The sequence below is a fragment of the Heterodontus francisci genome, chromosome 17 (assembly GCF_036365525.1).
Source record: "Heterodontus francisci isolate sHetFra1 chromosome 17, sHetFra1.hap1, whole genome shotgun sequence".
Classification (NCBI taxonomy): domain Eukaryota; kingdom Metazoa; phylum Chordata; class Chondrichthyes; order Heterodontiformes; family Heterodontidae; genus Heterodontus; species Heterodontus francisci.
In genome coordinates, this window is record NC_090387.1 from 30,457,712 (window position 1) to 30,483,526 (window position 25,815).

At 42.1% G+C, this 25,815-nt stretch overlaps 1 protein-coding gene across 1 annotated transcript in view; it reads left to right on the forward strand.

The window, feature by feature from the left end:
* LOC137378580 (early endosome antigen 1) overlaps nt 1-25,815 on the forward strand; it is a 1,009,825-nt gene that overhangs the window by 668,335 nt on the left and 315,675 nt on the right. Inside the window, exon 22 of the mRNA XM_068048885.1 lies at nt 3,593-3,760. Coding sequence (XP_067904986.1) covers nt 3,593-3,760 — 168 coding nt within the window. The remainder of the gene's footprint in view (nt 1-3,592; nt 3,761-25,815) is intronic.

Consider the following 25,815-nt stretch of genomic DNA (forward strand, 5'->3'; position numbering starts at 1 on the left):
TAGTTGACAACTCTCTAAAAATAAATTTTTCCTGACATCTAATTTGGTTCTATGCTCCCATAACATATACACTCTGACCCTCACTGACCTATCTAACTCAAATCCACTTTGCCACTTAACCTGAGTCAGATGTTTGCTACTGGAAAGAAAAGTTTAAAAATTACTGTAGAAGTCAATGTTTCCAAAATTACAACGTACCTCTTGACCTCAGAACTGTCCTCCAGTTTTCTAAGCAGTGCAAATAAATTCACAATATTGTCCTCACCTTGCACCTTGAAAATTTTTATGTATGCATTTTTTTAGTGAAACGACAGGTTCCAGATGTGACAGACTATAAAAGGTTTTTTCTTGTCTCTTGTACATTTGTGACTTTATTTATCTATTATTTACTCATTTATTCATTCATTCATTCATTCATTTATTCATAACTGAACTACATTTGGGAAGTTCATTATAGCCCAAGGATGTGTTTCCAGAAAAAATATGTGTGTAACTTGTTTATAAATATTTTTGGATCAGACAAGAACAGTTATTGTGGTATGAACATTTAGAGAAAGAAGGTTTTTTGATTAAAGTGTGCTTGATTATTTCCAAGTTAGGTCTTCCATATTAAAGGTGATAGATGCTGTGAATCTCAGGTCCATTTTTCAATCTAGCTCAATATTTGTCTGCTTATTTTATCACTTTGCCTTGTTTAAATTTAATAATAGCTGAGCTAATTTTTAAAAACATATGTTTGCAAGAAATTGCAGAAGTACGCATTACATTGGCTGACTGTTGCTTTAACAAAAGGCTAACAGAATTTAAGTACTAAGTACTTCCTCAGGCTTTTCTTCAGTGAATGTCATTTCTTTCTGTTTTCTTCTTTCATGTAGGGCTATGGTTTTAAAGGAGCTCGCAGTGCTCTAGTGTATTTGCATTTCTTCATATATCAGCCTAGACAGTGAGGTAGATTTTCCCCAGTGTGGATTTCAGATAGCAACAACTATAAACCACAATTTTTGTGATACCTGTTCCTGGCAGTGAGCAAGAACCATCATCAGAATGACCTAGATGTTGCATACCCTTGCTTAACTGTAGATTATTCTTGTCTTTTGTTCTGATTGACACGGTCCCCAAGTTGCCTGTACCAAGCAAGAATCAAAACCTCCTTTTGCGTGACTGCATCAGAGGGATGGAAAATTCCACACTTAAACTAGACTAGCTTGGGGCAAAATGTTTTTCTAGGTCTGGTGAGGTCCTGTTTGAAACCATTGCTTCATTATTTTTGTCTGTTTCTTTTTACTTTAGCAGAGCATTCATTGTTAATTCCCGCAGTTTCCCATGCTATTGTATAACTCTGCATTTATCTTAAATGCTGAATGCATTATTGCATTCCTTTTTAGGATTCATTACACTTTGTTAAAATAAGTTTAATTCACAGTTTTCACAGCTTTTCTTGATATATAATAATGACCTGGACATGAGTGTACAAGCCACAATTTCAAAATTTGTGGATGACACAAAACTTGGGAAGTATTGTAAACTGTGAGGAGGATGGTGATAGACTTCAAGAGGACATAGACAATGGTCTATGTTCAGACACATGGCCGATGAAATTTAATACAGAGAAGTGTGAAGTGATACATTTTGGTAGGACGAACGAGGACAGACAATATAAAATAGAGGGTACAATTCTAAGGAGGGTGCAGGACTAGAGACACCTGGGGGTATATGGGGACAAATCATTGAAGGTGGCAGGACAGGTTGAGAATGTGGTTAAAAAGGCAGACAGGATCTTGGGCTTTCTAGAGACATAGAGTACCAAAGCAAGGAAATTATGATGAACCTTTATAAAATACTGGTTTGGCCTCAACTGGAGTATTGTGTCCAGTTCTGGGCACCACACTTTAGGGAGGATGCAGAAACGATTTACGAGAATGGTTCCAAGGTTGAGGGACTTCAGTTATGTGGATAGTTTGGAGAAGCTGGGCTTTTCTCCTTAACGGAGAAGTTTGAGAAGAGATTTGATAGAAGTGTTCAAAATCATGAGGGGTCTTGACAGAGTAGATTGAGAGCAATTGTTCCCATTGACGAAAGGGTCGAAAACCAGAGGACACTGATTTTAAGGTCAAAGGCAAAAGAACCAATGGAGACATGAGGAAAAAACAATTTTGTGCATCGAGTGGTTAGGATCTGGAATGCACTGCCTGACAGTGTGGTGGAGGCAAATTCAATTGTGGCTTTCAAAAGGGAATTGGTTAAACACCTGAAGAGAAAACATTTGCAGGGCTAAGGGGAAAGAGCAAGGGAGTGGGGCTAGCTGAGTAGCTCTTGCAGAGAGCTGGCATGTAGATGACAGGCCAAATGTCCTCCTCCTGTGCTGTAAGCATTCTACGGTTCTATAATAAAGCCCCAATTTTAACCCAATCCATCTGATGAGAACAGAGTGGTTTTGAATCGCAAGTAAATGGAGCATAACATTTGGCAGGGTGTAAAATGGATATCCAATCCAAACTGGCCCAGTTTCTGCAGGAGAGGTTAGGTTAAAATCAGGGCTTGAGCTTTTTTCAAAGTGAGCTTGCCTGTCAATGTATCAGTCTGTGGTATTGTTAATATGAACTGGGTTGCCATGCTGAAAATAAAAACTAAAAATAAAAGCATAGATTTGTTTTACGTTTTGGTGACTGTATTTTAAGAGTCAGCATTGTGACAATTATGATTTTAGTTTAGTGAAATGCACAAAATATAGTCCTAATAATGAACTTCAGGGGCAAACATACTCCCAATGTTGTGCAATAGAGAAAAAAAGTAGTGACCAATATATCTTCCTTTATAGTTACCCATTCGTTTTTCAGACTGTCATGTTTTAATCAACATCATTCAATGCACTATGCTACAAAAGGAATTACATATTTGGAAACAGTGGGCTGGATTTTGTTCTCCCCAGGCATCGGGTTCTGTGGCGGGGGTGGGGGGGGTTGTCTGAAGATGACTCCAGATGAGGCCCGCCATGGACCTCGACGCCAGGAGGGGCCAGACCAATCCTCCCGGCGGCGGCAAGGCTGGGCAACGGGACCACAATTTTAATATGCAAATCAATTAAAATAATTAATTTAAATAAACTTACGTCGCCTCCTGATGGCCCACTGCAATCTTCAACCCAGCAGCCGGCACTCACGTGCCTTCGGATCCCTGTCTGGGGAAACGAGACGCCACACTGGTGGGGGCGGGGGGAGGTAAGTTTATCGGTCTGGAGGGTGGGGGATGGGGTCAAATTAACGTCATGGGTGTAGGGGATGGTGGGAGAGTTGTAGTTTAAAGTTTGTGCAGTTTGGGGAGGGAAAGTCAGATGGTAAAGGTCAGTGTTTTGGGGGGAGAAATGGCAAATAATTAGTTTAATTGTTAGTGTGGGGTGGGGGAGGGGCAAAAGAAATGTATTTATTTAATTTAATTAAATCTATCTTTAAATGTGCTATGTGGGCTGCCATTTTTCAGCAGTGGGGACATAAAATTCAGCCCAATGAAATCAACTATTTTGTCTTTTTAAAGGATTTTGATAGCTTAATTTATAAAGAAAATCCAGTCATTCATATTTTTTCCTGTCCTGTAGCTCACACTCCAAGAAGCGGAAGCAGCTAATTTGAAGACAGAGGTAAACAGTCTACAGACTGAAATACTGAACTTACGTGATGCTTGCAAAGACCGTGATAAGAAAATGAGTCAGCAGAAGCAGGCTATACTGGATCTACAGCATGAGCAAGAAATCAGTAACCAGCAGGTGAGGTTTTGCATGAGGTGGAAAATAAAATCTCGAATCAAAAGGCAGTGGCTACCTGTTATAGCCCAAAGAATAAATGTGAGAGGCAGAGGTGCAGTCAGTATCGTATCATGTAAGTGCCAGTATCTGTTTTAAGATCTGTTTCTCTTATAGTAATGTCATAGTTGCTGAGGAATTTGAACTGCTGAAAATTGCCATATGAGTAACTGCAGACAGAAAGACTTGATAACCCTTTTCATTTTCCCTCATTGAGTCATGTTCCTTTGTTTCTGGCCAATGGTTGTCTGGCCAATGGAATCAAAGTAAATACGGGTTTCTTGATAAATTCTCTTATTAGTGATAAAAACTGCACCCCAGACCTGTTTTATACTAAATATTAAGATTTAAAGTAGAGAATTTGATGATTTTTCATGTGACACAGTGAAATAATTTGGTATTAAGTGTACTATATTTTTTGGTGGAGAGGGGGTTGCTCACCAAGTTGAAGTTTATATGGTTTAAGTCACCGAGTGCATAAAGAGCTCTGTGTCCTTCTCCATTTACTTTGAAAACACTTTTCATATTAATTTCTGTCTACCAGCAACTTCTATTTTAGTTTTAAGTGAAATTACATTACATCACAATTGCAGCAGTGTGATTCTCATAGAATCATAGAATGGTTACAGCACAGAAGGAGGCCATCATATCTGTGCCAGCTCTCTGCAAGAGCAACTCAGCTAGTCCCACTCCCCTGCCTTCATCATAGCCCTTCAAATTTTTTCTCTTCAGGTGCTTATCCAATTCACTTTTGAAAGCCCTGATTGTATCTGCCTCCACCACACTCACACACAGTGCATTCCAGATCCTAACCACTCACTGTGTAAAAAAGGTTTTCCTTATGCCACCGTTGGTTCTTTTGCCAATCACCTTAAATCAGTGTCCTCTGACTCTCGACCCTTCCACCAATGGGAACAGATTCTCTCTGCTCTGTCTAGACCCTTCATGATTTTGATCACTTCTATCAAATCACCTCTCAACCTTCTCTTCTCTGAGGAGAACAATCCCAACTTCTACTATCTATCCATGTATTCTAAGTCCTGTATCCCTGGAGCTATTCTTGTAAATCCTTTCTGCACCCTCTCTAAACCCTTCACATTCTTCCTAAAGTGTGGTGCCCAGAATTGGACACAATACTTCAGTTGAAGCTGAACCATAGTTTTATAAAAGTTCATCATAACTTCCTTGCTTTTGTGCTCTATGCCTCTCTTTATAGAGCCCAGCATCCCATGGCTGGAATTTTCCGCCACTCCAACAAGCCGGTGGGGGGTGGGGGGTGGGGGGTGGCGTAAAAAGGAGCGGGAGGCTCTGGGAGGCCTTCCCAACCCGTTCCCGCCTCCGACCCACTTTACGTAGGGAGGGGGGGGCGAAAAATGGGCAGCCCGCCCCAGGCCAATCAAAGCCCTTAAGTGGCCAATTAACGGCCACTTAAGGACCTTCGCCCACCTCCACGCAGATTTTACACGTGGCAAGCAGGCGTCCTGGAGCCGGTGGCACTGCTCGGACTAAGAGCTGCCGTTAATGCCATTCTTGCCATTCATAATTAATCAAATTTTGACATCTTTTCATATTCCTCATAAAATGCTGTTTCCCCATATCATCATTTGTTAGGTTTTTTTATGTTAGAAAACAGATACTTAGTAACATATGATTTTAAAAAGTTATACCTGAAATCACTAAATGCTTTCAACTACACTAGCAATTTGAGACTTGTAAAAAAGATCAAAAAAAGCTGCTTCTTTGCAATAAATGTAATTTTGGAACTACCATTAACTATAAAAGAACAGTTGATTTTAATCATGCCAGTCTGTAATATCTTTCAACATGTTTGGTGCTATCCAAATTTTTGATCAGTATATGGCAAGAGCATTTTCTAACATCTGCATCTGCTTTGTGTTCAGTGATAAATCTATAAAGTGTACCAAGCTTTAAAACTGTATTTTTTGAAACTAAGATATTAAAGGAGGTTTATTTTTATATTGTATATATTTTAATCTTCCCTTCTTGTGTATCTGCTGGGATCGAATAGAAGGTGTGTTTGAAGATAATAGACAAATAAGGACAGATTTTTCTGTTCCTGCACCTTGACATATTGGATCACCTGGGATGCAACGAATAGCAAACAGGTGGGCAGAGAGGATCACACAGCTAAAAGGGAGCCAGTCTGATTTTCCAGTCATTTGTACAGAAAGTTGCCTAGCTCCCTTTTAGGAGCCTGGTCCTTCCCACCTCTAATGCCTTTATTCATATCATCCAGATATCATGGTTCAAGATCCTTTGGCCATTTCCCCACAGAAAAGACTTGGGCATAAATAATTTTAAAAGCTATTCTAAACAAAAGCTGCCTAAAAGGTATTAGCTTTTGAAGGACAACTTATACTGAATTATGATCCTATAGGCAGACAAATGGAAGTGGTTTCTTTCAGGGTCCAAACAGCAGACAGTTCTGTAGCAATGTCTGGTCATTCAGGAAGACATCTAGTATGTTTATGTTGGCAAGCTCTTTTGACTTCTGTGTATCAGTGAGAGCAACTAATGGGATGGTTTTAGCCCTATCTGCCCAAAGGAAACTGGGCAAGCAGTTAAAATCTCCCAGTTTACTTACCCACTGGAAAACTGCCAGGAATGCACCATTCTGATTTTTTTTTAATCTGCCCTATAAAGAAAGCTGCGTGGATACCTTCACAAAGCCAGCCACGTCTTTCTTCCCATATGCATGTCAGGTCCTAATGATGTCACCATCACATCATCCCCCACAAACCTGAGAAGGAAAGAAGGTGGGAGGGTGAAAGGAAGGCATGTAGCCAGGAACGAGAAGGAACAACTGGGAACATACCGGGATCTCCTCCTCACGCAAGAAAGGAAAGTGCTTAGGGTAGGAGCAACATCTGGAGGATTAAGTGTTTCCATTGCCACAAGGTGGGACACTTTCATACGGATTGCTGGAAGTTACAGTTGTAAACCCATGAGACTTATTGGGGTGCACAAGGCCAATGCAGAAAAAGGGCCCTGACCGGGAGTACAACAGATCAGGCTGTAGCTTGGACTACAGCTGTCAGGCCAAGTACAAAAACCGCTGTGAGTGTGGGGGACATGGAACATGTAACTCCTTATCCCTCAAATGCGGCAGGTAAACCTATAGTTATAATTAGGGATACAGGAGCCACCCAAGCTCTTTTGCTGGGGAAAGGCATAACTTTTCCACCAGAGAGCACATTGAATGCCAAGGAGTGTGATCTAATGTCTGGAACGGTAACTGTAGGAGTTATGCATAGTCTGCCTGTAGATGGAGTTGACCTACTCCTGGGAAATGATTTGGCTAGAGCGAAGGTAGTAGTTTCTGCAGTAGTCACGGAAACACCAAGTGAAGTTAAAGGGACAGAACAGTTGCAGGAAAAGGTTCCAGGAATTTTTCCTTCATGTGTAGTGACCCGAGCAATGGCTAAACAAGTTCCATTGTCAGAGGTAAAATTGGCACCACAGGCAGATAGCCGAATATCTGAAACTTTCTTTGAGGATTTGGATAATCCAAAGAAAATGTTCACTATGTCTTCTCTGATCAAGCCTCAGCAAACCGATCCAGAGTTCGGCTCTAACTGAAGCTAAGGGAGTTCCAGAAGGCTACTATATTAAAAATGGGATTCTGATGTGGAAGAGACTTCCTCACAGACCTGCGGAAGAAGAATGGACGGTTGTTTGTCAGATGGTGGTACCGCCCAAGTATCACTGGGAAAGATTGATGATAGGCCAGGAAATTCCTGTAGCAGGACATGTGGGGATCTGAAAGACCCAATCACATATAGGTTGAGATTTTTACTGGCTAGGTCTTTCCAAGGACATGGTGCAGTTTTGTAAAACGTGCCATCCATGTCAGATTGTGGGAAAACTGCAACCTGCCATAAAACCGGCACCTCTAATTCCCATACCAATTTTTGGGGAACCATTTAGTAGGGTGTTGGTAGACTGTGTAGGAGCTTTACCTAAAACAAAAGCAAGACACCAATATATACTCACTATCATGAATATGGCTACTCGGTTCCCAGAGGCCATTCCCTTCAGAACAGATACTGCTAAGATGGTGGTAAAGCAGTCAGCCCACTTCTTTACTCGATATGGATTACCAATTGAGATTCAGTCGGGTCAAGGTTCCAATTTTATGTCCAAAGTTTTCCAGGAAGTCATGAATAATTTGGGTTTAACACAGTGAAAGTCTTCTGCCTATCACCCACAGACACAAGGAGCTTTAGGACAGTACCATCAGACCCTCAAAACGAAGATCAGGGCATACTGTCATGAATATCCCCATGATTGGGATAAAGAGCTATAATTTTTTTTGTCTGTCACTAGGGACTCACCTAATGAGCCTACCATTTTAGTCTTTTTGAATTAGTTTATGGACGTGAGATAAGAGGTCCTCTAAAACTAATTAAAGAAAGATTTTCGGATTAGAGAGACAAATCCTCTGTGTTAGTTTATGTATCCGCTCTCGGGAGCAGCTCACGAGAGCCTGCAAAGTGGCTCAGGAACATCTGAAAGCTTCCCAAACAACCATGAAGAAATGGACAGACAAGCATGCCAAGACCCGAACATTTTCACCAGGGAATGAGGTGTTAGTATCACTGCCTTTACAGGGTGAACCGCTGAAAGCACGGTTCAGTGGTCCATATAAAGTAGTCAAAAGAATTGGTAAAGTAAATTATTTAATTGATGCCCCAGATCGCTGGAAAAAGAATCGGCTGTGTTATATCTATATGGTAAAAAATATGATCCTTGGGAGGAGGATAAGAAAGCACAAATATGTCAGGTAGTAGGGACTGTGAAGGATGAAAGGGATAGTGAGGATGAGGCAGAAGGAGGCCTAGACAATTCTCAAATTGAACCTCCTACTATCCAGTTAGCTAATACTGAATAATTAGGGAGCGTGGACATTATGCTTTCATATTTAGATGCAGAACAACAAGGCAACCTGACAAGGCTACACACAGCATTAAAAGAACTCTGTAGGGGCAAACCAGGATGTACAACCTTAGCCACACATAATATGGCTGTAGGGGAACCCTTTCCTATAAAACAGCATCCTTATTACGTAGGTCCAGAGAAACAAGCCCAGGTGAAACAGGCCCAATATATGCTGGAAACCCACCCAAATGAACCAAGTCAAAGCAGCTGGAGTTCCCCAGTGGTGGTTGTGCCTAAACCTGACAGTTCAACTAGGTTCTGCATAGACTACAGAAAGGTTAATGCAGTAACAAAGGCAGACTGCTACCCAATTTCTCGCTTGGAAGAATGTACTGACATATCAGCCTTTGTAACACCAGACGGTCTTTTCCAATGCTGAGTGATGCCATTCGGGCTAAAAAATGTTCCAGCCACTTTTCAAAGACTAATGAACCATGCGGTAGCCAGTGTTCCTAAGTGTGTGGTTTACCTTGACGACGTGTTGGTATGAAGTGACACTTGGAAGGACCACCTGGAACAACTAGAAGCTCTGTTTAGAAAATTACAATTGGCTGCTTTAGTAATAAACCTGGCCAAAAGTGAATTTGCAAAAGCCAGAGTAACCTACCTCAGGCATATAGTAGGTCAAGGACAAGTGTTGCCAAGAACAACAAAAGTAAAAGCATTGATGGCGTTCCCTACCCCTAAGACTAAGCGAGAAATCATGAGGTTTGTTGGGGTTGTGTGGTTTCTACTGCAAATTTGAACCAAATTTGTACTCTAGCTGCTCCACTAACTGATTTTCTGCAAAAAAAGAAAACCAAGGTAGTGTGGTCTGGGGAGTGCCAAGCATCTTTTGATGCTTAATCATTTTGATCAATGAACCAGTGTTGGTTGCTCCAAATTTCACTAAGCACTTCTAAATGACAATTGATGCTCATGACCAGGGGGTTGGTGCAGTTCTGTTGCAAGACAATGAATCAGGCATAGAAAGGCCAGTGGGATACTTTTCCAAAAAGCTAAATTGACACCAAAAAATATATATTCAACAGTGGAAAAAGAAACACTGGGCTTATTACTAACTCTTAAGCATTTTGAAGTCTATGTCCATCACGACTACAGAAAGTCACTGGTCTATACTGATCGTAACCCTTAGTGGAAAAATTCAAAAACCAGAATGCCAGACTATTCCGATGGAGTTTACTATTACAACCTTATTACTTAAAGATTATCCACATTGCTGGAAAAAATAATTCAATTCCAGATGCTTTCTCTAGAATCTGACCTTGATTTGATTAACCTGAGTGCAAAGATTGTGCAAAGCCAAATCGTATTAGCTACAGGTAAAGAGTGAATGAGAATGAGTGTTGTTACAACCAAGGTGGGAGTAATGCACTATTAATTCAGTCCCACTACTCACAGGTCATAGCATATTAGTAAAGTTTCCCACCTACTGGAAAATACCCAAATTAAACTTTATTTGTCCCCCAGAATAAAGCACACCAGACCAGGTTTCTTTAAACAACAACAAAATTAACTATTTATTAATAAACTTAGTCTTAAACGATAATGAGATAACTCTATATGTGAAAGGATTCTTTTCGAACTTCTTATTATTCCTAACTCTCATGCACACACACATACATAAAAAAATGGTTAACCGGTTTTAAAAGGATGTTTTGGTTTACAACTGTTTCTTAGGAATAATAAAATAACTGGGTTGTAACGTTCTGGTAGGATATTTCCAGGCCGGTGAGATGTCCCAGAGTCAAATAGTCAGATGTCACTCGAAGTCTCTCCAGGCGAGATTGATGAACAGTCTGTGATGGGTAGGCATTCACGGAAATTTGTCTACAGCAGGCATCACACAGATCTTTCAGCAAAAGATGTAGCAACAGGTCTACTTGGGTTTTGTGGTAGCAATTTAATAATAGAAGCTTTCTTGAGCTTTCTGGATCTCCTAAAACATAAGAGGCAACGGGAATTACTCTTGAAGCAGGGATTTTTCAGAGGCTGGAGGCAAAGGAATCTGCTCCCTTTTAAAATGCAGGGCTTCCTCTCAGGAAAGGAGCCTTTCTCCACAGAGAGCAACAATTCTTCTTTTCCAAAGGTCTTTTTCTCTCTTCATGCAGACCACGGCCACCACCTCAAATGTAAAATGTCTTTTTTCCGAAGAGAGGCAAGCCTTCTTTTTCAGGGAGAGGTCTTTTCCTCTGGTCTGTAAAAAAAAACAGGTCCCAGCCAGTTTGTTCTGCCTGTTACCTGTCTAGATTACTGGTCTCCACAATGCAAAAATGAAACTGAAACTCTAACAATCAAATCATGAGACCTGTCATTTCCCTTGCTGTTGTTTGGAACAGGTGTCTTGAAGTCTGTCACACTCCACTCAAACACTAATTCTCAGCATTCAATATACACAGAAAACATCCTCTTTCTCATTCTTTTTAAAAACACACAGAATTCTTAGCTTTCAATAAAAAACCAAACTCTTATGACAGTGTGTAAATGTGTTTTAATATTTTTCATCTTCTGTCTTTTTCACTCTTTGTAATGAAATACATTTAAAAATGGTGTTTCAGTCTCCAAGGATGAAGGTGTTACGACAGTACTTCAATTTTTTTAAATATTTTATTTTTGAGGACTTGAGTTAAAACTGAAAAGATTCCATGGATGTATTATTTTTTTAACTAAGTTCACCGAAATGACACTTGAGATGCTGTTTGAAAAACACCTGTGCTGGAAGTCATGTGCTTTGGGCTCAGTAAACAACAGAACCCTTGTGACCTGGGGAAGAATGGTTACAGAGAAGCCACATGTCCAGGTTTATGGAGGTCAGGAGAGCAACATTCTGGGGTTTGGATATTGATTCCAGTAGTTAGGGTGTGAACTGCTTGAAGGCAGTTGATGTTTTCCTCCCAGAGGAAAAAAGAAACCACTCAGCTCACCTCTTTACCTCTTTGAAGAAATCCTGCAAAGATCCAGTGTGGGAGAGCTAAAATCCCTGGTGCTTCATAGCTCCTGAGAAGTTGAAAAAAAAATTCTCCGGTTCAAGTATGTGCTGACGGAAAACCCTGATGCCACATTTCTCCTGGAAAGTCTACTAGAATAATTCTCAACATCTCCAGAATGGACTGCTTCTGAAACAATTCCAGTGACCTGTCGCCATACACCCGGACGCCAGACCAAAAAAGGGACAACTGACATCCTTCCATATCTTCTCTTTTTTTCATCAAGAATTAGCAGGTATTCGGCCAAAGTACTTTTTTTGTCTTTTTTTTTGTAACAGACCTCTGCAGAGAGAATTTCTGTATTTTTCCAGTGTATGTGTGAGTGTAATTGGGGGATTTTAAAAAGGGAACTTTCATATTTCATTCTGTGTGTTGTTAATGCCTTGCTTCGTTACTGGTTAATTCTTGTTTCATAATAAACTGATAAATTTGTTGTTTATTAAAGAAACCACCTGTTTGATGTATTTTATTCTGGGATTTAAAAAAATATAGTGTATATGATTGGCTGTATCGGTAACCGGATGTTGTGACCTGTGGAGAAGTGGAACTACAAAAGACAGTGCACTCCTCCCACCTCAGTCGTAACACACCAGAGATCACATTGAATGCCAAGGTTTTAGTGAATGGTATCGGCAGCGAGTATATACCCGTACCTTTGTCTTGGGTGCACCTGGAGGATGACCTAATGTCTGGAACGGTAACTGTAGGAGTTGTCCATAGTTTGCATGTAGATGGAGTAGACCTACTTCTGAGAAATGATTTGACTGGAGCAAAGGTAGTAGCTTCTCCAGTAGTCATGGAAAGACCAAGTGAAGTCAAGGAGACAGAGCAGTTGCAGGAAAAGGTTCTGGAAATGTTGCCTTCATGTGTAGTGACCCAAGCAATGGCTAAACAAGTTCCATCATTGGAGGTCAAATTGGCACCACAGACAGATATTTGGCAATCTGAAACTTTTTTGGAGGATTTGGATAATCCAAAGGAACTATTCAGTGAGTCTTCTCTGATCGAGGCTCAGCAAGCTGATCCAGAATTAAGTAAGGTGGCACAATCTGCTCAAACTGAAGCTGATGCAGAGGGTGTACTGGAATGCTACTATATTAAAAATGGGATTCTGATGAAGAAGTGGAGACCTCCTCACAGATCTGCGGATGAAGAATGGATGGTGGTTCATCAGATAGTGGTACTGCCCAAGTATCGCCAGGAAATAGTAAGGATAGCCCATGAAATTCCGATGGCGGGACATGGAGGGATCCGGAAGAGCCAATAACGTATAAATCAACATTTTTACTGGCCAGGACTTCACAAGGACGTGGTGCAGTTTTGAAAAACGTGTCATATGTGCCAGATTGTGGGAAAGCCGCAACCTGCCATAAAATCAGCACCTCTAATTCCCATACTAGTTTTTGGGTCATCATTTAGTAGGGTGTTGGTAGACTGTGTGGGATCTTTACCGAAAACAAAAGCAGGAACCATATACACTCACTATCATGGATATGGCGACTCAATTCCCAGAGATCATTCCCTTGAGTACAATTTTTGTTTAGGTAAGGGTAGAGAGGTTAACCCAAGAAATGCTGGAAATACTGAGCAGGTCTGGCAGCATCTGTGGAGAGAGAAGCAGAGTTAACGTTTCAGGTCAGTGATCCTTCTTCAGAACTTTCCAGCATCCACAGTATTTTGCTTTTATTACTATAGAGAGGTTAACCCAGTTTTTCACGATATGGATTACCGATTGAGATCCAGTCTGATCAGGGTTCCAATTTTTTGTCGAACATTTTTAAGAAAGTTATGAGTAATCTGGGTATAACACAGTTAATGTCATCAGTGGTGACTCACAGGCCGTGAGTCTAACATCAGTTGTAGGGAAACAGTTGGAAAAAATTCTGAGGGACAGAATTAATCTCCACTTGGAGAGACAGGGATTAATCAGAGATAGTCAGCATGGCTTTGTCAGGGGGAGATCATGTCTAACTAACTTGATTGAATTTTTCGAGGTGGTGACGAGATGTGTAGATGAGGGTAAAGCAGTTGATATCGTCTATATGGACTTCAGTAAGGCTTTTGATAAGGTCCCGCATGGGAGATTGGTTAAGAAGGTAAGAGCCCTTGGGATCCAGGGCAATTTGGCAAATTGGATCCAAAATTGGCTTAGTGGCAGGAGGCAGAGGGTGGTGGTCAAGGGTTGTTTTTGCAAGTGGAAGTATGTGACCAGTGGTGTACCACAGGGATTGGCGCTGGGACCCTTGCTGTTCATAGTGTACATTAATGATTTAGACGTGAATATAGGAGGTATAATCAGTAAGTTCGCAGATGACACAAAAATTGGTGGTGTCGTAAATAGTGAGGAGGAAAGCCTTAGATTACAGGCCAACATAGATGGGCTGGTAAGATGGGCGGAACTGTGACAAATGGAATTTAATCCTGAGAAGTGTGAGGTGATGCATCTTAGGAGGACTAACAAGGCAAGGGAATATACAATGGATGGTAGGACCCGAGGAAGTACAGAGGGTTAGAGGGACCTTGGTGTACTTGTCCATAGGTCACTGAATGCAGCAGCACAGGTAGATAAGGTGGTTAGGAAGGCAAATGGGATACTTGCCTTTATTAGCCGACGCATAGAATATAAGAGCAGGGAGGTTATGATGGAGCTGTATAAAACGCTAGTTAGGCCACAGCTGGAGTACTATGTACAGTTCTGGGCACCACACTATAGGAAGGATGTGACTGCCCTGGAGAGGGTGCAGAGGAGATTTACCAGGATGTTCATAAGAGCAAGGAGCAGGAGTAGGCCGTCCGGCCCCTCAAGCCTGCTCCGCCATTCAATAAGATCATGGCTGATCTTTTCATGGACTCAGAACCACTTACCCGCGCTCTCACCGTATCCCTTAATTCCTTTATTGTTCAAAAAGATATCTACCTTAGCTTTAAAAACGTTTACTGAAGAAGCGTCAACTACTTTACTGGGCAAGGAATTCCATAGATTAACAACCCTCTGGGTGAAGAAGTTCCTTCTTAATTCAGTCCTAAATCTGCTCTCTCTAATCTTGAGGCTATGCCCTCTTGTCCTAGCTTCACCTGCCAGTGGAAACATCCTCTCTCCTTGTATCTTATCTATTCCCTTCATAATTTTATATGTTTCTATAAGATCCCCCCTCATTCTTCTGAATTCCAATGAATATAATCCCAATCTACTCAGTGTCTCCTCATAAGCCAACCCCCTCAACTCCAGAATCAACCTAGTGAACCTCCTCTGCACCCTCTTCAGTGCCAGTACATCCTTTCTCAAGTAAGGAGACCAAAACTGCACACACTACTCCAGGTGCGGCCTCACCAGTACCCTATACAGCTGCAACATATCCTCTCTGCTTTTAAACTCAATCCCTTTAGCAATGAAAGACAAAATTCCATTTGCCTTCCTAATTACTTGCTGTACCTGCAGACCAACCTTCTGCGATTCATGCACAAGGACACCCAGGTCCCTCTGCATGGCAGCATGCTGCAACCTTTTACCATTCAAGTAATAATCCTTTTTACTGTTACTCCTACCAAAATGAATGACTTCACATTTATTAACATTGTATTCCATCTGCCAGACCTTTGCCCACTCACTCAATGTATCTATGTTCCTCTGCAAAGTTTCACAGTCATCTGCACACTTTGCTCTGCCACTCATCTTAGTGTCATCTACAAACTTTGACAACCTACACGTGGTCCCCAACTCCAAATCATCTATATAAATTGTAAATAATTGCGGTCCCAACACCGATCCCTGAGGCACACCACTAGTGACTGATTGCCAACCAGAATAGCACTCATTTATCCCCACTCTCTGCTTCCTGTTAGTCAACCAATCCTCTATCCATGCTAATACTTTACCCCTAACACCATGCATCCTTATCTTTTGCAGCAGCCTCTTGTGCGGCACCTTGTCGAAGGCCTTTTGGAAATCTAGGTACACCACATCCACTGGGTCCCCATTGTCCACCTTGCTCGTAATGTCATCATAGAATTCCAAAAGATTTGTCAAGCATGACCTGCCCTTCATGAACCCATGCTGCGTCTGCCCAACTGGACAATTTCTATCGAGATGCCCTGCTATTTCTTCCTTGATAATAGACTCAAGCATCTTCCCCACTACAGAGGTTAAGCTAACCGGTCTATAATTCCCCATCTTTTGTCTACCTCCCTTTTTAAACAGTGGCGTCACATCTGCTGTTTTCCAATCTGCTGGGACTACCCCAGAGTCCATCAAATTTTGGAAAATTACCGCCAGTGCACCTGCTATTTCTCCCACCATCTCTCTTAGTACCCTGGGATGCATTCCATCAGGGCCAGGAGACTTATCAATCCTTAGCTCCATTAGCTTGCCCAACACTACCTCTTACATAATAATGATTGTTTCCAGGTCCTCACCTACGTTTGTCTCTTTGTCAATTACTGGCATGTTATTAATGTCCTCCACTGTGAAGACCGATACAAAATACCTGTTCAATGCCTCGGCCATTTCATCATTTCCCATAACTAAATTCCCCTTCTCATCCTCCAAAGGACCAACGTTTACTTTAGCCACTCTTTTTCGTTTTATATATTTATAGAAACTTTTGCTATCAGTCTTTATATTCTGTGCTAATTTTTTCTCATGTTCTATCTTACTTTTCTTTATAGCTCTTTTTGTGGCTTTCTGTTGACCTTTAAAGTTTTCCCAATCTTCTAGTTTCATGCTGTTTTTGACCACTTTGTATGCCTTCTCTTTCAATTTGATAGCCTCCCTTATTTCCTTAGACACCCATGGCAGATTACCCCTTTTCTTCCAGTCCTTCCTTTTCACTGGAATATACTTTTGCTGAGCACTTTGAAAAATTGCTTTGAAAGTCCTCCACTGCTCGTCAACTGTCCCACCATAAAATCTTTGTTTCCTGTCTACTTTAGCCAAGTCCTCCCTCAATCTATTGTAGTCCCCCTTGTTCAAGCGCAGGACCCTGGTATTGGATTTTATCTTCACACTCTCCATCTGTATTTTAAATTCAACCATACTGTGATCACTCCTTCCAAGAGGATCCCTAACTATGAGGTCATTAATTATTCCTGTCTCATTACACAGGACTAGATCTAGGATAGCTTGCTCCCTCGTCGGTTCCATTACATACTGTTCAAGAAAACTATCACGGATACACTCAACGAACTCCTCCTCAAGGCTACCCTGACTGAGCTGGTTCGACCAATCTACATGTAGATTAAAATCCCCCATGATAATTGCCGTACCATTTTTACAGGCATTAGTTATTTCTTTGTTTATTGCCTGCCCCAATGTGATGTTATTATTTGGTGGCCTATAGACTACGTCTATCAATGACTTTTTCTTCTTAGAGTTACTAATTTCCACCCAAATGGATTCAACCTCATTCTCCATAGAACCTATATCATCTCTCAGCACCGCCCTGATGTCGTCCTTGAATATCAGAGCTACACCACCTCCCTTACCTTCCTGTCTGTCCTTCCGAATAGTCTGGTACCCCTGGATATTTAACTCCCAGTCGTGACCAACCTGTAACCATGTCTCCGTAATGGCTACCAAATCATATTCATTCACGATGATTTGTGCCGTTAACTCATCAACCTTGTTACAAATGCTACGAGCATTCAGGTAAAGTGCCTTTATGCTAGCTTTCTTACCCTCATGATTATCCTTCCTTTCTGCTTCTTTCATAGTCTGCCTTGAACTTAAACCCTCCTGCACACATGTTAACCTGCTGCTTACCTTTTTATTTACCATCATACTCCCTGTCGTTTTCCCTTTCCCTTCCCCACCGAGTCACTAGTTTAAAGTCCTAGAGACCACCCTATTTATCCGTTTCGCTAGAACACTGGTTCCAGATCGGTTCAGGTGGAGACCGTCCCATCGGTACAGATACCCCCGGTTCCAAAACTGATGCCAATGCCCCATTAAATGGAACCCCTCTTTCCCACTCCACTCCCTTAGCCACGTGTTTACTTCCCTAATATTCTTATCCCTAAGCCAATTTACACGTGGCTCGGGCAGTCATCCGGAGATTATGACCCTCGAGGACCTATTCCTTAATTTCGTTCCTAGTGCTTTATAATCCCCAAACAGGTCCTCCATCCTAGCCTTGCCTATGTTGTTAGTCCCAACGTGGACCACAACAACTGGATCCTCCCCCTCCCGCTCCAATATCCTTTCAAGCCGGTCAGAGATGTCCTGCACCCTGGCACCGGGCAGGCAACACGCCATGCGGGACTCCCGATCCGGCTTGCAAAGGATACTATCTATCCCCCTAATTATAGAATCCCCTATAACTACCACTTGTCTTTTTGCTTCCCCCCTCTTGAATGGCCTTCTGCACCATGGTGCCATGGTCAGTTGGCTCATCCTCCCCGCAGCCCTTTTCCTCATCCACGCAGGGAGCAAGTATCTCATACCTGTTGGATAAGGTCAAAGGCTGAGGCTCCTCCACTCCTGAACTCAGGATCCCCCTACCTGCCTCACTTGCAATCACACCCTGTTGTCCCTGATCACTAACTGAATTTGAATTACTTAATCTACCAGGTGTGACTACCTCCTGAAACAAAACGTCCAGGTAACTCTCCCCCTCCCGGGCTGGAGCATTTCAGCTATGAAGAGAGACTGTAAAGGCTAGGGTTGTTTTCCTTAGAGCAGAGAAGGCTGAGGGGGAACATGATTGAGGTATACAAAATTATGAGGGGCATTGATAGATTGGATAGAAGAAACCTTTTCCCTTAGCAGAGGGGTCAATAACCAGGGGGCATAGATTTAAGGTAAGGGGCAGGAGGTTTAGAGGGAATTTGAGGAAACAAAATTTCACTCAGAGGGTGGTTGGAATCTGGAATGCACTGCCTGAAGAGGTAGTTGAGGCAGGAACCCTCACAACATTTAAGAAGTATTTAGATGAGCACTTGAAACGCCATAGCATTCAAGGGTACAGGCCAAGTGCTCGAAAATGGGATTAGAATAATAAGGTGCTTGATGTCCAGCACAGACACGATGGGCCAAAGGGCCTATTTCTGTGCTGCATGACTCTATGACTCTAATACCACCCACAGACACAAAGGACCTTAGAATGGTACCATCAGACCCTCAAAATGATGATCAGGGCATACTGCCATGAATATCCCCATGATTGGGACATGGGCTGGAATTTCGTTTGTTTGCCACGAGGAATTCCCCTAGTGAGTCCACCGGTTTTAATCCTTTAGAATTAGTTTATTGACATGTGGTAAGAGGTCCTCTGAAACTAATCAAAGAAAGGTTTTTACAACAAAGGGACGAACCTTCCATGTTCGATTATGTATCCATATTCCAGGAGCGGCTCACGAGAGTCTGCAAAGTGGCTCAGGAACACCTTTAAGCTTCCCAAACAACCATGAAGAAATGAGCAGACAACTATGCCAAGACCCGAACTTTTCAATCAGGGGATGATGTGTTAGTATTACTGCCTTTTCAGGGTGAAGCACTGAAAGCACGGATCAGAGGTCTATATGGAGTAGTCAAAAGAATTGGTAAAGTAAATTATTTGATTGGCACCTGTCAGGAAAACCCTATATGCCAAATGAGAAATATTAATTCCTTCAGTTGGAAACTTACATTAGACTTTTAATGGAAAAAATCCAACAGTACTTTTTTTTAAAAAACAAGCAGCCAAGATGGCCACTGCAATTTACATCTGAAATACCAGGAGATTGAATTTGAGACAAAAGTCTAACAGGATGCCCAGCCAGGACATTGGCTTGCTCTAAGTGATTGAATTACCAAAAATGGCTTCATTAGCACGACAGTCAAGACAATCCTCACAAATTGACTTTGAAAGAAAAAACCCCCTCCAAGGGTAAATTGACATCCTGGGGCATGTGGAACCTTGAATTTCAGTTGAAGGTTCCAGAAAAATCTGAAGCAACCATGTGACCGTCTTTCCATCTCAGGGGAGTTGTTACACAGCCAAAGAGACAAGCAGTAACTGAGTGGCAGCAGCAGAGAAGGTTGCAGGCCTCCCTTTCTCTCTCTTTTTCTCCCTCCCTAGAAAATATCAAGTTTGAAAACCATCTGCAACTGCGGGACCCTCCAAGCCTACAGACTGCTACAGCCAGCGACCAGGGGAAGAGAGCCAGATACAATTCTGTCTTCAGGAAACTCCTGAGCAAAACAAGCCAACCAAAGTGCACTTTGACCAACAAGGACTTCCAGAATACAGCTCCAGCCGAGGACTGCTGGATCATCCACTTCACAGACTGTGGGTTTAACTTCCATTTATTCTGGACTTTAATCCAACCACCAAATCTATTTTCCCCTCTGTAATCTATTTGTGTGTGTGATTCACGTGTGAATGTTTGCGTGAATGTGTAGCATATTTTTAAATCAGGGTTAGAGTGTTCAGCATAATAAACTTACCTCTTTCTTGGTTGAACTCAAGAAAACCTGTCCGATCGGTTCTTTCACGAACACGGTCAAGGTAAAAGGTTAAAACACTCACAGAGGTGGTGAGCACAATCTCTGTTTAAAAGGAATAAATCCTGCTGCGGTCCATTAAGAGGAAGGGCGAAAGGGGAGCCTAACCCCCTTCTCACCTGGACGTAACACACCCCAGATCGCTGGAAAAAGAATCGGCTGTGTCACATCAATATGTTGAAACAATATCACTGCCGGGAGGAGGATAAGCAAGCACAGGTATGTCAGGTAGTAAGGATGAAAGGGATAGTGAGGATGAGGCAGAAGGAGGCCTGGATAATTCCCAAATTGAACCTTCTACTATCCGGTTAGCTAACACTGAATTGTTAGGAAGATTGGACACTGATTAGATTAGATTAGATTAGATTAGAGATACAGCACTGAAACAGGCCCTTCGGCCCACCGAGTCTGTGCCGACCATCAACCACCCATTTATACTAATCCTATACTAATCCCATATTCCTACCAAACATCTCCACCTGTCCCTATATTTCCCTACCACCTACCTATACTAGTGACAATTTATAATGGCCAATTTACCTACCAACCTGCAAGTCTTTTGGCTTGTGGGAGGAAACCGGAGCACCCGGAGGAAACCCACGCAGACACAGGGAGAACTTGCAAACTCCACACAGGCAGTACCCAGAATCGAACCCGGGTCCCTGGAGCTGTGAGGCTGCGGTGCTAACCACTGCGCCACTGTGCCGCTGTGCTTTCATATTTAGATACAGAACAACGAGAAGACCTAACAAGGCTACTTACAATATTTAGAGGAGTCTGTCGGGACAAACCAGGATGTACAACCTTAGCCATACATGATGTGGATGTCGGAGAATCCTCTCCCTTTCAACAGTATCCTGTCACGCAGACCCCACCTGCCAAGAATGAGGCACATTAATTTAGTCATGAACATTGATTTTAAACAGTTACTGGAGTGAAGAAAGGACTTGTTAAACAGATCAGCCATGGCTGGAAAAAATTTGCATATTAACAGATAGTGCTTGGAAAGAGAGAGGACCATTCCCTGACACATTCAACCCACAATGGACCTTTCTCACCAGGTATTGTGTGTAAGAGAAGCATTCCAGAGACTACTAAGGTGATACAATCCAAAACGTGGTCAGACCAGTTAGTCACATGACTAACCTGCTTGGCAACCTGGGGGTTTCTGAATTGTACAAACAGAAAGTCTGTTTGTTCCTGAACTGAGAAGATCTCTCTCCTGTCTGCTCCTATCTCTTTCTCACAAGCCTCTGAATCCACTGAAGACGCATCAACCCCAAGAGAGAAAAGTCTACTACAGTGAACAAGGTTTAAGAAGAATACTGGGCCCCAACAAAAAGCAAGATCTACCTACAATCAAGGACTCTACAGTGAGCTCGAAGAACCGTAACAAAAACTCTTCAGATATTATCTCACACTTTTCCACTTTATTTTTCTTCTCTTTTCTGTCTCTATTTGCATGTGGGTATTGCATATGCATGCTAGCGTGGGCACGTTGTGTATCCATAGGCGTTAACTGAATTAGAGTTTCAGTTTAATAAAATTTCAATCTTTCTTCTTTAAACCTAAGGTTGTGCTGGTTTCTTTGCCTTATAATTGGAAAGCGGTGAACAAGGGGAAGCTAAAAACATGGTGTGTTTAAAATTAAACCCTGTTACGGTAAGACTAGGTGAAGGCTGAGAGGGACCCTTAGACACCTTTTTCACCTGGTCATAACAATCCTTATTGCTTAGGTCCAGAGAAACAGGCCCAGGTGAAAGCAGAAATCCAATACATGTAGGAAAACCACCTAATTGAACCCAATCAAAGCAGATAGAGTTTCCCAGTCATGTTAGCGCCTAAGCCTGATGATTCAACCAGATTTTACCTAGACTACAGCACGGTTAATGCAGTAACAAAGGCAGACTCCTACCCAATTCCTCACTTGGAAGAGTGTTTGACAAGGAAGTATTGACAGAGTGGGCAGTGCCACGCTTCTTACCAAATTGCATTTGTTAAAGGGATACTGGCAGGTTCCTTTAACATCCTGAGCTAAAGAAATATCGGTCTTTGTCACACCAGATGGTCTCTTCCAATGTTGAGTGATGCCATCCGTGCTAAAAATGCCCCAGCAACTTTCCAGAGACTAATGAACCATGTGGTAGCCAGTGTTCCTAACTGTGTGGTTCACCTTGATGATGTGCTGGTATAGTGACACTTGGAAAGACCACTTGGAACAACAAGAAGCTCTGTTTGGAAAATTACAATCGGCTGATTTGGTGATAAACCTTGCCAAAAGTGAATTTGCAAAACCATCGGTAACCTATCTAGGACATGTAGTAGGGCAAGGACAAGTGTTGCCAAGAACAGCAAAAGTACAAACATTGGTGGAGTTCCCTGCCCCTAAGACTAAGCGAGAAATCATGAGGTTTTTAGGGGATGTGTGATTTCTTCCGCAAGTTTGTACCAAATTTCAGCACTATAGCTGCTCCACTGACAGATTTGCTAAAAAGAAAGCCAAGGTAGTGTGGTAAGAGGAGTGCCAAGCATCTTTTGAGAGGCTGAAAGCCATTTTAATTAATGAACTAGTGTTGGCTGCCCCAAATTTCACTAAGCCCTTCAAGGTAGCAATTGATGCTCGTGACCTGGGGGGTAGATGCAATCCTGTTACAAGAAGATGAAGTGGGCATAGAAAGGCCAGTGGGATACTTTTCCAAAACGCTAAATCGACACCAAAAGAGATACTCTACAGTGGAAAAAGAAACCCTGGGCTTACTACTAGCTCTTAAACATTTTGAAGTATATGTCCGCTGCGGTGACAGGGAGACACTAGTATATATTGATCATAACCCCCTAGCCTTTGTAGAAAAATGCAAAAAGCAGAATGCCAGACTATTTTGATGGTGTTTACTATTGCAGCCCAGCACTTAAAGATTATCCACATTGTGAGGGAAAACAATACAATTGCTAATGCTTTGTCCAGAATTTAACTTTGTTTTGAGTTATCTGAGTACGAACATGGTACAGGGCATAACAATAGTAGTTACAGGTAAAGAATGAATGCGAATGACTGTGTAAATGTGTTTTAATTTTTTTATGTTTTTTTGTCCACACTTTATAATGAAATGCATTTTAAAATGGTGTTTCATTCCTCCATGGGTGAAGGAGTCATTAAGGTAGTTACATTATTAATATTTCTTTAAGGACACGTGTTCAAAAGATTGTGAAAATTGGTTCATTTGAAAGACTGAGGAGATGTTTGGATTTTTTTAAAGGGTTACTGGAAGGACACTTTGGATTTTTTTAAAAACACTTACTGGAGAGACAAGGAAGTGCTAAATAAACATAAGGAGCCTTGTTGGCCATTGGAGTTGTTTAAAGAGAAGTCACATGTCTAGGTTAATGGTTGTCAGGAGTTTCACCTTTCTGATTTGGGGTTTGAACTGTTTGAATGCTCAGTTGGTGTATAGCCTGCTAAGGGAAAAGCCACCCAACTCATCCTTTTCCACCTGTTTTTGAAAACTCTTCTGAGAATCCAGTGTGATAGCTGAAACCACTGATGCAGTAATTCTCCCAAAAAGCCTGCAAGACTACTCCTCAACATCTCCTGAACAGAACTGCTCCAGAAAGATCCCAGTGACCGCCGTCTATGTGTACCCAGATGCCAGACCAAAAGCCATGTGGAAGATTCCCCACCTTATCCTTTTTCTTCAAGAATTGACAATATCTTGGCCAAATTATTTTTTTTTAAAGTTGATCTCTGCAGAGTCAGTTTTTCATTTTTCTTTATTTTTTCTTTAACCGGTATGTGTGTGTATGTGTTAGGCTATTTTAGAAGGGTAGATATTTATACTTTCATATTTCAAACTGTGTGTTAATAAGCTTTGCATCTTTTTGAATAAGGCTTGTTTTATAATAAATCAATAATTTTGTTGTTTATTAAAGAAACCTGGTTGGTGGATTTGTGTTCTGAAGCTAATATAAAGTGTATAAATGGCCATATTGGTAACTGGGTAAAACATTTAAATATATGTTGTGACCAGTGGAGTCGTGGAATTAGAGAAAGGCAGTGCATTCCTCCAACCTCAGTCATAAGATAAGGTGGTTAGTTGATTTTTGTATGGAACATTCAATGGTCTAATTTATAAATTTGGTTTGGAATGTTTATTTTATGGTAGCTTTTGCATTGTGGCCAGGTGGACTCTGTGATGGTCAGTAACAGAGTGAAGGTAAGGTGTGGAACTGTTGGTGAATGGGGAATTGGGATTGCAGTTACTAGGATTGCAGTCAGATGAATTGATCACAGAGAGCCCGGCCAGAAAAGAACTATGTTGGTTACCTCATGCCTTCCTCCTCCTCCTCCTATTCTTCCTCCTCCTCCTCCTCAGCTGGTTACCATACAGCTTGGTGGCAATTTGTGTTCTCAAGATGATGAGGTTGTGCAGCATACAGCAGGCCACCACAAATCTTGGCACGCACTCTCCCAAGTACTGCAGCTCTCCTCCAGAGGAATCCATGCAGCAGAATCGTTGTTTCAGAACGTCAGTGGTCTGCTCTGTCACATTTGGTGTGACAGCATGGCTTTCAATATATGCATGTTGCCCATGTGTGCATGGGTTGCAGCCCAGAGTCATGAGCCGTTGTTGCCCAGTAGCCGTCCTCTGGTTTAACGTGGTAACTTAAATGCAAATACCGCAAAATGAAGATTTCGTGGCTGCTTCCAGGTTACCGGCATTGGCCTGCATGATTTTTTTGTGTACAGTCACACACCAGCTGCACATTGAGCAGCGGCACAGTTGCGCAGTGGTTAGCACTGCAGCCTCACAGCTCCAGCGACCCGGGTTCTGTTCTGGGTACTGCCTGTGCGGAGTTTGCAAGTTCTCCCTGTGACCGCGTGGGTTTCCGCCGGGTGCTCCCACAGCCAAAGACTTGCAGGTTGATAGGTAAATTGGCCATTGTAAAGTGCCCCTAGTGTAAGTAGGTGGTAGGAGAATGGTGGAGATGTGGTAGGGAATATGGGATTAATGTAGGATTAGTATAAATGGGTGGTTGTTGGTTGACACAGACTTGGTGGGCCGAAGGGTCTGTTTCAGTGCTGTATCTCTCTGTGACTCTATGAAATGGAATCCCTTTCAGTTGCAGTAGACCTCAGAATTGACATGTGGCATCCTCAAACAATGTGCATGGAGCCCACTGTACCCTGCACCAAGGGGAAGCCTGCAATCCTAGTGAAGCTCCCTGCTTGCTCCACCTGCTTCTCTCTGGCAAAGGAGAATGAAATGTATTCACCTCTCTAGGAATACAGAGCCTCAGTGACCTCCCTTATGCAACAGTAGATGCTGAACTGATGGATGTTACAAATACCACCTGCTGCACCCTGGAAAGTGCCAGACGCATAAAAGTCCATTGATGTGGTCACCTTCTCAGCTGTTCTCACCCTGCTCTGAGGCTGCAGTTTTGGCTGCAACTGGTGGCAGATTTCAGTGAGGCCATCTTTAGTGAAGTGGAGACATCTGCCATACTGTTTCTTGCCAAGGTTCAGGGAGAATTGTTCCCTGAACACTTTGAGTGGATATGACCTCCTGCTGAGAACCTTTCTCCCCCTCATCTTC